This window comes from Anolis sagrei, chromosome 8, assembly GCF_037176765.1.
Source record: "Anolis sagrei isolate rAnoSag1 chromosome 8, rAnoSag1.mat, whole genome shotgun sequence".
In the NCBI taxonomy this organism is placed as follows: Eukaryota; Metazoa; Chordata; class Lepidosauria; order Squamata; family Dactyloidae; genus Anolis; species Anolis sagrei.
This window is the reverse complement of record NC_090028.1, coordinates 1670189-1682764: the sequence shown is the minus strand read 5'-3', so window position 1 is coordinate 1682764 and position 12576 is coordinate 1670189. Positions and strand designations below refer to the sequence as shown.

At 41.9% G+C, this 12576-nt stretch overlaps 1 protein-coding gene across 1 annotated transcript in view; it reads left to right on the top strand.

Moving 5' to 3' along the window:
• The window catches only part of LOC132783128 (lysosomal protective protein), a 34858-nt gene extending 24587 nt beyond the window's left edge, over positions 1-10271 (top strand). Inside the window, exons 9-11 of the mRNA XM_067471163.1 lie at positions 2740-2902; positions 4845-4934; positions 10054-10271. Of these exons, the coding sequence (XP_067327264.1) occupies positions 2740-2902; positions 4845-4934; positions 10054-10140 (340 nt within the window). The 3' untranslated portion in view covers positions 10141-10271. The remainder of the gene's footprint in view (positions 1-2739; positions 2903-4844; positions 4935-10053) is intronic.
• The last annotated feature ends 2305 nt before the right edge of the window (positions 10272-12576 follow it).

Below are 12576 nucleotides of genomic sequence, written 5' to 3'. Positions count from 1 at the left end.
GTTGTTATTACTACTACTACTACTAGCCATCCCCTGCCACGTATTGCTGTGGCCCAGTGTGTGCATATGTGTTTTGTGTGTGTATATATGTCTTTGTGTGTGTATATATATTAATGTATATATATGTGTGTGTCTCTGTATAAGTGTGTGTGTATATATATGTGTGTATATATATTTGTGTATTTGTGTGTTTATATGTGTACATGCATATTGTGTATATGTGTGTGCTTGTCTATATGCATATTTGTGTGTATATATGTATATATGTCGATATGTATATGCATGTGCATGTGTATATTTATATATGTATGTGTGCATGCATGTATGTGTAGATGTATATCTGTATGTATGTATATGTATGTGTGTATATGTATATATTTGTGTGTTTGTGCATATATATACGTGTGTGTATATATACTTGTGTATTTGTGTGTTTATATGTGTACATGCATATTGTGTATATGTGTGTGCTTGTCTATATGCATATTTGTGTGTATATATGTATATATGTCGATATGTATATGTGTGTGCATGTGAATATGTATATATGTATGTGTGCATGCATGTATGTTTATATATATCTGTATGTATGTATATGTATGTGTGTATATGTATATATTTGTGCGTTTGTGCATATATAGATACATGTGTGTATATATATTTGTGTATTTGTGTGTTTATATGTGTACATGCATATTGTGTATATGTGTGTGCTTGTCTATATGCATATTTGTGTGTATATATGTATGTATGTCGATATGTATAAGTGTGTGCATGTGTATATGTATATATGTATGTGTGCATGCATATATATTCATGTATTTGTGTGTTTATATGTGTACATGCATATTGTGTATATGTGTGTGCTTGTCTATATGGATATTTGTGTGTATATATGTATGTCAATATGTATATGTGTGTGATGTGCATATGTATATATGCATGTGTGCATGCATGTATGTGTATATGTATATCTGAGTGTATGTATATGTATGTGTGTATATGTGTATATTTGTGTGTGTTTGTGCATATATATATACATGTATATGTTTGAATGTGTGCATGTGTATGTGTATATGTATATGTGGTGTATTTTGGGGATTTTTAAGTCTGTTCCACTGGGGTTTTGTGATGGTGAAGCTGGGAGATGCCTGCTTGGACCCCTGGCCTTTGACCTGTGGGGTCCCACAAGGTTCCATTCTGTCCCCCATGCTTTTTAACATCTACATGAAACCGCTGGGAGAGGTCACCCGGAGTTTTGGAGTTGGGTGCCATCTCTACGCAGATGACACACAACTCTACTACTCCTTTCCACCTAATTCCAAGGAAGCCCCTCGAGTGCTGGAAGTGTGCCTGGCCGCTGTGTCTATCTGGATGAGGAGGAACAGGCTGAAGATCAATCCTGACAAGACAGAGGTCCTCCTGGTCGATCGTAAACCGGACCGAGGTATAGGGTGGCAACCTGTGCTGGACGGGGTTACACTCCCCCTGAAGCCACAGGTCCGAAGTTTGGCGGTCCTCCTGGACTCATCACTGACGCTTGAAGCTCAGGCGTTGGTGGTGGCCGGGAGGGCGTTTGCACAATTGAGACTCGTGCGGCAACTGCAACCGTACCTCACGAAGACGGATCTGGCCAGGGTGGTCCATGCCTTGGTCACCTCCAGATTGGACTACTGCAATGCACTCTATGTGGGGCTGCCCTTGAAAACGGCTTGGAAATTCCAGATGGTCCAACGGGCAGCAGCGAGGTTGCTAACTGGAGCTCCTTACAGGGAGAGATTAGAGAGATGGGCCAAAACTAACAAAATGAAGTTCAACAGTGACAAATGCAAGATACTCCACTTTGGCAGAAAAAAATGAAATGCAAAGATACAGAATGGGGGACAATGCCTGGCTCGAGAGCAGTACGTGTGAAAAAGACCTTGGAGTCCTCATGGACAGGAAGTTAAACATGAGCCAACAATGTGATGTGGCGGCAAAAAAAGCCAATGGGATTTTGGCCTGCATCAAGAGGAGCCTCGTGTCTAGATCTAAGGAAGTCATGCTCCCCATGCTCTATTCTGCTTTGGTTAGACCACACCTGGAATATTGTGTCCAATTCTGGGCACCACAATTCAAGAGAGATATTGACTCTAAGCTGGAATGTGTCCAGAGGAGGACGGCTCAAATGATCAAGGGTCTGGAGAACAAGCCCTATGAGGAGCGGCTTAGGGAACTGGGCATGTTTAGCCTGAAGAAGAGAAGGCTGAGAGGGGATATGATAGCCATGTATAAATATGTGAGAGGAAGCCACAGGGAGGAGGAGGGAGCAAGCTTGTTTTCTGCTTCCCTGGAGACTAGGACGCAATGGAACAATGGCTTCAAACTACAAGAGAGGAGATTCCATCTGAACACGAGGAAGAACTTCCTGACTGTGAGAGCCGTTCAGCAGTGGAACTCTCTGCCCCGGAGTGTGGTGGAGGCTCCTTCTTTGGAAGCTTTTAAGCAGAGGCTGGATGGCCATCTGTCAGGGGTGATTTGAATGCAACATTCCTGCTTCTTGGCAGAATGGGGTTGGACTGGATGGCCCAGGAGGTCTCTTCCCACTCTTTGATTCTATGATTCTAGGTGCAGGTTCTTACCTACAAAACCCTGAACAGTTTGGGACCTGCCTACCTGCGTGACCGCATCTCTGTAAGGTGTCTGTGATTCCAACAGGTCCAATGGGCTTTTTTCCAACATTCACCTGCTGTGCTTCAGTTCCCAGGTGCGGGCACACTACCAGCGGGAATACCAGGACATGGCTCCCTTCTACAAGTCTCTTCTGGGCCAGGACCTGCGAGCGCTGGTCTACAACGGAGACGTGGACATGGCCTGCAACTTCCTGGGGGCAGAGAAGTTCGTCCAAGCTTTGAACCAGTCGGTAAGCAAGGAAAGAGAAGCGGGAAGAGAAACCCCCATCCATGGTAGCTTTGCGGAAGGAAGCGGATAGGAGAGAAGGGGAAAGGATGCATGTCTTCTTCTGGACCTTTCTCCAGTCTCAGGCTGTGAGCTCCAGTCCATTCTCCCCCTAATACAGGCATACATACATACATACGCACAGTCAGTCTGCAAGTTAAAAACATGCAACTTACAAACGACTCCTAGTTTTAGCGGTGGTCAGGGGAGCTTTTGCACAATTAAAACTTGTGCGCCAGCTGCGCCCGTACCTTGGGAAGTCTGACTTGGTCACGGTGGTCCACGCTTTGGTTACATCCCGTTTAGATTACTGCAACGCTCTCTACGTGGGGTTGCCTCTGAAGACTGCCCAGAAGGTCCAACTAGTCCAATGAGTGGCAGCCAGAATAATAACAGGAGCGGGGTACAGGGAGCATACGACTCCGCTGTTACACCAGCTCCACTGGCTGCCAATTAGCTTCCAAGCACAATTCAAAGTGCTGGTGTTAACCTATAAAGCCCTAAACAACTCCGGCCCTGTTTACCTCTCCGAACGTATTCTCCCCTATGAACCATCTAGATTGTTAAATTCGTCTGGAGGGGCCCTGCTCTCAGTCCCACCTCCTTCGCAAGCGCGTCTGGTGGGGATGAGGGACAGGGCCTTCTCGGTGGTGGCCCCTCGGCTCTGGAACTCTCTCCCTCTGGAGGCCAGAACCGCCCCTTCTGTCTTGATGTTCAGAAAACAGGTGAAAACTTGGCTCTGGAAGTTGGCATTCGATGAGTGAGTCAATATTGTGTGATATGGATGGATGACAACGAATGAGGAACAACGATTTTATTGTGACGACTGACCATTGTAATTATTTGACTGCATTTTGCTATTGTAATGTTTTAGTTTAATATGCAATATGATGTTTTTAATGACTGTTTATGATATTACTGTTGGAAACTGGCCTGAGTCCCTCGACAGAGGTGAGAAGACTGCTAAATAAATGCAAAACTGCTAAATACATAAAATAAATAGTTGAGAACAGGGCTGGACTGGATGGCCTTTGGAGGTCTCTTCCAAATCTATGATAGTATATCTATTTCTTAGATAGATAGATAGATAGATATTACTAATAATATAATATAGTATATTGTATATACATATAATATTTATAATATTATAATGTAATACAATATAATACTAGTAATAATAATTCAATATTATAATTATAATTATTTATTTAATTACATGTAATATTACTAATAATATTACAATATAATTGTATAGTGCAATATAGTATTATATACTGATATTGTACTATGCTAATAATATAATATATTGTATGAAAATATATACTGTAAGCCGCTCTGAGTCCCCTTCGGGGTGAGAAGGGCGGCATATAAGTGCTGTAAATAAATAATAAATAAATAAATAAATAAAGGCCATCCAATCCAACCCTGTTCTCAACTAGGAGTCGTTTGTAAGTTGGATGTTTGTAACTTGGGGACTGCTTATGTGGAGATGGTGGACCCGGCTTTGAGATGGCAAAAACACTTCCGGGTTGCTAAAACGCATCAAAATCGCTTCTAAAGGTGTAAAAATAATGAATAAATAACGAATTAAGAAATTAACGAACTGGATCAACCAAGTCTAGTGTTAAGAGTGCTGGTATGGAAAGAGGATTCAAAAGGTTCAGAATCACCTACGGACCCACCGCCAGGACACCGAACTTGGAGGACCATCATCCTCGGACTATGAGGGATCGGCTAAGTAAGTAAGTAAGTAAGCTGCCTGTACACCAACCCTGTAAGGTAGGCTAATCGGTTACATCATGCATACCTTTTGGGGCTAAATTAGGTTGCCCGAATCAGCATGCTCGTTAGATTTATCGCAAACTGGCTAATGAACCTGGTTCCCTTCCTCCTCTCTGATCATGCAGACGCAAAGCGGGTTCCAGCCCTGGTACTACAAAGACCAAGTGGCGGGGTTTTTCAAGGAATATGAGAAGATCACCTTCCTGACGGTGAAGGTGAGTGACACTCCAGGGATGGGAATCCCACCGCTCTCTTGGTTTTACTGGGAGAGGGACATTTCACTGGCTTTTTAGGCAATCACTAGCTGTCCCCTGCCACGTGTTGCTGTGGCCCAGTCTGTTGATCTGGGAAATAAAGTAATGAGAAACTGTTGGTTTCTAGGCTTGTTTGATCGTGTTCGTTAGTTTCTAAAGTCGTTATTAATTCGTATTTAAATTAGCTTACGATCCAATATCGAGCCATGCAGGAATAGTGTGAAGAGTAATTAAGAATCGAAACAATTTTTCCAAATTTTCGTAATTATTTCATAATTATTTTGTAATTATTAAGACAGGAAAGAAGGAGAGAAAAGATGCCAGTGTAGCCTTTCCTCCCCATCCTCCTCCTCCTCCTCCTCCTGGAGATATTTTATTATCTTACTAGCTGTGCCCTGCCACGCGTTGCTGTGGGTTGTGTTATGGGCATGGGAATTTTGGTTAAGTTTCGTTGGGGGGTTTGGGAGTTTTGTTGTTTTGCCGTTTTGTGAGTGTGTTGTTGTGTTGTTTTTCATTTTGAGTAGATATGTTTGTACCTTGTGGGTTGTGTTATGGGCATGGGAATTTTGGTTAAGTTTCGTTGGGGTTTTTTTGAGTTTTGTTGTTTTGCTGTTTTGTGAGTGTGTTGTTGTGTTGTTTTTCATTTTGAGTAGATATGTTTGTACCTTGTGGGTTGTGTTATGGGCACAGGGATTTTGGTTAAGTTTCGTTGGGTTTTTTGAGTTTTGTTGTTTTGCCGTTTTGTGAGTGTGTTGTTGTGTTGTTTTTCATTTTGAGTAGATATGTTTGTACCTTGTGGGTTGTGTTATGGGCATGGCAATTTTGGTTAAGTTTCGTTGGGTTTTTTGAGTTTTGTTGTTTTGCCGTTTTCTGAGTGTGTTGTTGTGTTGTTTTTCATTTTGAGTAGATATGTTTGTACCTTGTGGGTTGTGTTATGGGCATGGCAATTTTGGTTAAGTTTCGTTGGGGTTTTTTGAGTTTTGTTGTTTTGCCGTTTTGTGAGTGTGTTGTTGTGTTGTTTTTCATTTTGAGTAGATATGTTTGTACCTTGTGGGTTGTGTTATGGGCATGGCAATTTTGGTACAGTTTCGTTGGGGGGTTGTGGAGTTTTGCTGTCCGGTTGAACCAACCTAACAGATTTAAATATATAGATTACTTATTTGATTATTTTATTTTATTATTTATTTTATTATTTTATTAATTTTAAGTGATTTTTAATTTGTATTTTTACTAACTTAATGCATTTTAATTTCATCCTGAATTTCAGAAGTCCCTCCTGTCCCGTTTGGAGGTGTTTTTAGCGCATTGCGCAATCGCGTCCGCCATTAACGAATCGATTCGTAATTAACGAAATTTCGTAAATTTCGTAAATTTCGAAATCTTAAATTTCGGAAGTCCTCAGAAATTCGAAACGCTGGCGCCCCCTGGAAACGAAGCGAGTTTAGAACCAATTTTTTTCTTGATCAAACAAGCCTATTGGTTTCTCATATATGTAATTTCTTTCTGCTTGTGGGTCAATAGTATTTCTTGTTGTTTCTTTGTCAGTGTTGATGTGGAGAGTGTCTGGTTTGCCTACTCTGGAACATGCACCATACCATAGTCCTTCTTTAAGGGTCTCTTTCAAATCCAGGATACTATATCTCTCTCTGTGTGTGTATAAATCATATCTATCTCTCTATTTATCTATATCTATGGATGGCTCTTTGTCAGGAGGGCTCTGATTACATTTTCTTGCCCTGGTGAAGAGAGTTGGACTGGATGGCCTTCAGTATTTTCTGTTGGTCAGGGGGGTTCTGTGTGGGAAGTTTGCCCCAATTCTGTCGTTTGTGGGATTCAGAATGCTCTCTGATTGCAGGAGAACTATAAATCCCAATAACTACAAATCCCAAATGTCAAGGTCTATTTCCCCCAAACTCCATCTGTGTTCATATGGAATATTTGTGCCAAGTTTGGTCCAGATCCATCATTGTTTGAATCAACAGTGCTCTCTGGATGTAGGTGTACTACAACTCCCAAACTCAAGGTCAATGCCCACCAAAACCCTTCCGGTATTTTCTGTTGGTCAAGGGAGTTCTGTGTGCCACGTTTGGTTCAATTCCTTCGTTGGTGGAGTTCAGAATGCTCTTTGATTGTAGGCGAACTATAAATCCCAATAACTACAAATCCCAAATGTCAAGGTCTATTTCCCCCAAACTCCATCTGTGTTCATATGGAACATCCGTGCCAAGTTTGGTCCAGATCCATCATTGTTTGAATCAACAGTGCTCTCTGGATGTAGGTGTACTACAACTCCCAAACTCAAGGTCAATGCCCACCAAAACCCTTCCGGTATTTTCTGTTGGTCATGGGCGTTCTGTGTGCCACGTTTGGTTCAATTCCTTCGTTGGTGGAGTTCAGAATGCTCTTTGATTGTAGGCGAACTATAAATCCCAGCAACTACAACTCCCAAATGACAAAATCATAATTTTTTTGAGTGATGGTCACTCCTTGTGTAGTGAGACGTTTTGTTGCCAAATTTGGTGGGATTTCGTTCATTGGTTCTTTTGTTTTTAAGGTACTCATTATGCACAGAACATTTATATATATATAGATTTAAAGCTTGGGCTGGGGACCACTTTGGGAACGGTTTTTCTGCCTTTAGTAATAATAATAGATACATAGCCTCTTTGAGTCTTCTTTGGGAGAGATAAATATTAGGCCTGGGTAACAACGCAAAAAATTGTTTCTAAAATCGATTTGTATTTGGGGGGGTTTTTTGTTTCGATATTTAAAATAATTACAAAATTTTCCTTTTAAAAAGTTCGATATTTACGAAATTTCGTAAATGGTAAAAAAATTAACGAATCGATTTCCGAAACAATGACGAATCGATTCATTAATGGCGGACGCGACCGCGAAATACGCTAAAAAACCTCCAAAACCTTCGGAAGCTTCCCTCTCCCTCTGTTCTTGACTGTTGGTGTGATATTATAATTTTTTTTCACTAATTAAACCATAAAACTGGCCCAGACATGCGGAAATAATAACGAAACGACCTCAAAACAATAACTAAACGAATACAATATCGAAATACGAAGCATTTACAAAACGTTTTTGAAAATTCGTTTTTTTTAATAATTGCTCCAGAATGGTTCGTTATCGTTTTGTAATTGAAAAAATTAACGAATTATTAACAAATTACGAATTAACGAAACGAAACCGCCCAGCCCTAATAAAGAGGGGTGTAAATAAATATAATAATAATAATATAGACTCTGGCACAAGCCGGTCAAGGGGGTCCCAGTGGTGATCGGCACACTGGATGCAGTGCCTCAAGACCTTGGCCTACATGCGATACAGTGCAACAGCCACCCGAGTGATCTTGTTTGCTGTGGACCCATCTTGTTGTGTATCAAATAATAATAATAATAATATTTATTTATTTATTTATTTATTTATTTATTTATTGTGTCAGGGCAACCAGTCGATTATATTACATTTCTAACAGAACAAAGCAAACAAACAGACAAAACACAAAATTTGCAAGCTTGGCAGTTGATTAGATGTCCTTTGACCAGTATCTGGCCCCTTGGAGTGCCTCTGGTGTTGCCGCAAGGAGGTCCTCCATTGTGCATCATGTGGCAGGGCTCATGGTGCATTGCAGTAGGTGGTCAGTGGTTTGTTCTTCTCCGCACTCGCATGTCAAGGATTCCAGTTTGTGGCCCCATTTCTGGAGATTGGCTCTGCATCTCGTGGTGCCCGAGCGCAGTCTGTTCAGCGCCTTCCAAGTCGCCCAGTCTTCTGTGTGCCCAGGGGGGAGTTCCTCATCTGGTATCAGCCATTGGGTTTGAGCCTGCCACTTTTGGACTCTCACTTGCTGAGGTGTTTCAGCGAGTGTCTCTGTAGATCTTAGAAAACTATTTCTTGATTTAAGTCGTTGGTGTGTTGGCTGATACCCAAACAGGGGATGAGCTGGAGATGTCTCTGCCTTGGTCCTTTCACCTTTGCCTGCAACTTCCTGCCGGATGTCAGGTGGTGCAATACCGGCTAGGCAGTGTAATTTCTCCAGTGGTGTCGGGTGCAGACATTAAGAGCCACATCCACTATTTTAGTGTTCCACACTGGGCATGCATACTCAGCAGCAGAGTAGCATAGCGCGAGGGCAGGTGCCGTAAGTATGTCTGGTTGTGATCCCCAGGTTGTGCCAGTCAGCTTTCGTATGATATTGTTTCTAGCACCCACTTTTTGCTTGATGTTCAGGCAGTGCTTCTTGTAGGTCAGAGAATGGTCCAGAGTGACTCCCAGGTATTTGGGTGCGCTGCAGTGCTCCAGTGGGGTTCCTTCTCAGGTGATCTTCAGAGCTCGGGATGCTTCTCTGTTCTTGAGATGAAAGGCACATGTCTGTGTTTTGGATGGGTTAGAGATCAGCTAGTTTTCCTTGTAAGAAGCAGTAAGAGCACCTAGAGCCTTGGAAAGCTTCTGTACTACCATCCCAAAGCTCCCTGCTTGAGCAGTAATGGCACGGTCATCAGCATAGATGAAACTTTCTGTCCCTTCTGGCAGTGGCTGGTCATTTGTGTAGATGTTGAGCATGGATGGAGCAAGCACGCTCCCCGGAGGCCGGCCGTTCTTCTGTTTCCGCCATCTGCTTCTCTGGCCCTGGAACTCAACAAAAAAGCTCCTGTTTTGTAGCAGGTTTCCTATGAGGCGGGTGAGGTGGTCGTCTTTTGTGATATTATACATTTTTCTCAGGAGAAGGCGGTGGTTCATAGTATCATAGGCTGCTGACAGGTCTGTGAAGACAGCTCCTGTGATCTGCTGCCTTTCAAAGCCATCTTCTATGTGCTTCAGCACATAGAGGATAATAATAATAATAATAATAATAATAATAATAATAATAATGTGAAAGGAGGCATTCAAAGCCTTGGAGACCCATTGCGTACACATGCAGCGACAAGTGGGTACAAAGATCATTTGGGTTCACTTCTTTGCAGAAACCATGACCTTGTTCTCCTTTGGCTCGCTCAGATCCTGGCATTGTGTATTTGCAACTGTGCTTTTCCTGACCATTGCTGTTCTGTGTTTGTTCCTCAATGTGCAGGGTGCCGGGCACATGGTCCCACAGTACAAGCCTGGCCCGGCTCTGAAGATGTTCCAGTGCTTCCTCTCCCAAACCAGCTACGTTTGATCCACCATCATGACCTTGTCATTAGACTCCGAACGCCTGGGAAAGAGTCTACAATCCTGCTCAGAACTACCCTTTGTAAACACACTGTAAACATAACTGAGACCACGTGTATGATATATATTTCTATGATGATTCCATGTTATTAAAATGAATTAATCATGCAGACCTGTTGTGTCCATGATGCTCAACTCAGGTTGCGCAAAATTGTTTTGCTGTCCAATAGCATGAACTTTTCAGGTGAAATAAAAAAAGAATACGATGTGCAATAGTTTCTGTTGCAACTCAGAGTAAGCTTCGCCTTGCTTCCAAACACCACCGCACAAGAGCTGTAGTTTTATAGTTTATTGAGGAAAAAGTCCAAGTCAAAATAAAGAACAAGCATTGCAAAGTTCCAGAGATTTAGGTGAAATGCAGAATATAGTTCCAAAGATCTTCAGGTACAAACAAGAGGCACAATCCTATAGGCAAAGTTCAAAACAGAGTCCATGATACAAGCAGTAAAACAATTGCCCCAAGAATCACAAATCAAGAAATCCCAAGCGTGCTGCTTTCCACCCAAGGTTATACCATGAAGCTTTCAGGCTAACAAGCTACGTTGAACTGACGCTTTCTCTTCGTTTGCAAGAAGCCGAAATACCTTTCTAACATGAAAACATTATGCTCTCATCAACATGAAAGCATTGCGATGACCTTTCACCGAGCTGGCTTCTCGTCTGCTGGCCAGGCGAGAACTCCAGCTGACCCGCAAATCAAGACAGGCTTGCTGAGTCAGGTCACTATTAAGGCTTTCTGCACTTTCACTATCAGCATGGGAAGGCAAAGGCCTCTCCACCTGTTCGCTATCTACTTCGTTAGCATTCCTTTCTTCTGAGAACCGCTGTGTTGACTCTGCACTGTCTGTGGGAGCCTCAGAAAAAGACCTAGGAGCAGGCCCAGGAATCTGAGGCACAGAAAAAGAGCCAGGAATCTGAATCCCATCATCCTCATCATCAGAGAACATCTCAGGTCCAGAATCACGCTGAACCACAACACTAACATTAATAGGTAAAGGTAGTCCCCTGACATTAAGTCCAGTCATGTCTGACTCTGGGGTGTGGTGCTCATCTCCATTTCTAAGCCGAAGAGCCAGCGTTGTCCGTAGACACCTCCATGTCTCCATGGAGCGCTGTTACCTTCCCGCCGGAGCGGTACCTATTGATCTACTCACATTTGCATGTTTCCGAACTGCTAGGTTGGCAGAAGCTAGGGCTGACAGCGGAAGCTCATGCCGCTCCCCGGTATCGAACCTGCGGCTCCCCTAACATTAATAAACACATTCAAAACTTACATTCTCCATCATGGTCCCTGTGAATCGCACATATGGTAATTTCTGTGCCTGCGGAACTATTCAAAAGACAGGATTTTAGGCTTATGACATACAAAGAGAAACCCTCGCCCCAAATCAGCACACAACACCATTCAATTTGAAGCAGTGTTTATTTCTTTATCTATTGTTTCCAATGCTTCTTGGTTGTGTCAAGGATCGTTTCAGGGGAAATCATACTCCTTCGAGAGCCTGTAACACGCCTTTCTCTGGGTTAAGAACGGAAATATTATGTTGAAAAGAAAGTCGAGGAAAGACGAAAGGGAACATGCGTCCAAGTCTTGTCAATGAACGCTTTCCTGAAAATACAGCTTCCTCCAAGCCTTCTGAGTAAAGACACAAGTCACAGCATACACAATAGTGGTATCATAAGACATTACAATACTCTGCTTGCTCTTTTAGTTGACCTCTAAGGAGGAAGCAGAATTGTACATTGTTTATAAATGCCATTCGTTTGGAAAGGAAAGGAGGGCTACACCCACAAGCAAGAACGGAGCCCAGGAGCACGGTCTTATCCTTCCGCTGTACGTTGAACTGACACACACCAACACCTTGAAGACATGGTTGTTCGAGCAGGCATTTGATTAGGCAGTGTAATGAATATAGGAACACAGAATAACGGATGATGAGACTGGATCTTGATTTCACTGATGAGACACAAATGATTTGTTATATTGATGCTTAATTGTTTATTATGCTACTGTTTTAATTGTCCTTTAACTGTTTTTATGATGTTTAGTACTGAATTTTTGCTGTTGTTAACCGCTTTGAGTTGCCTAAGGGCTGAGAAAAGAGGTATATAAATGAAGTAAGTAAGCAAGTAAATAAATAAATAAATATACACACAAATATATATATATATTTGTGTGTATACCTATATATATATATATATATATATATATATCGGTATATAAGCCTGATTTATCCAAATAGCTCAATTTCCCTGGGAATCTTTAGTAAACAGGCTTATATATGAATATATATATATATATATATATATATATATACACACACAAATATATACATATACATATATATATAGGTATATAAGCCTGATTTATCCAAATAGCTCA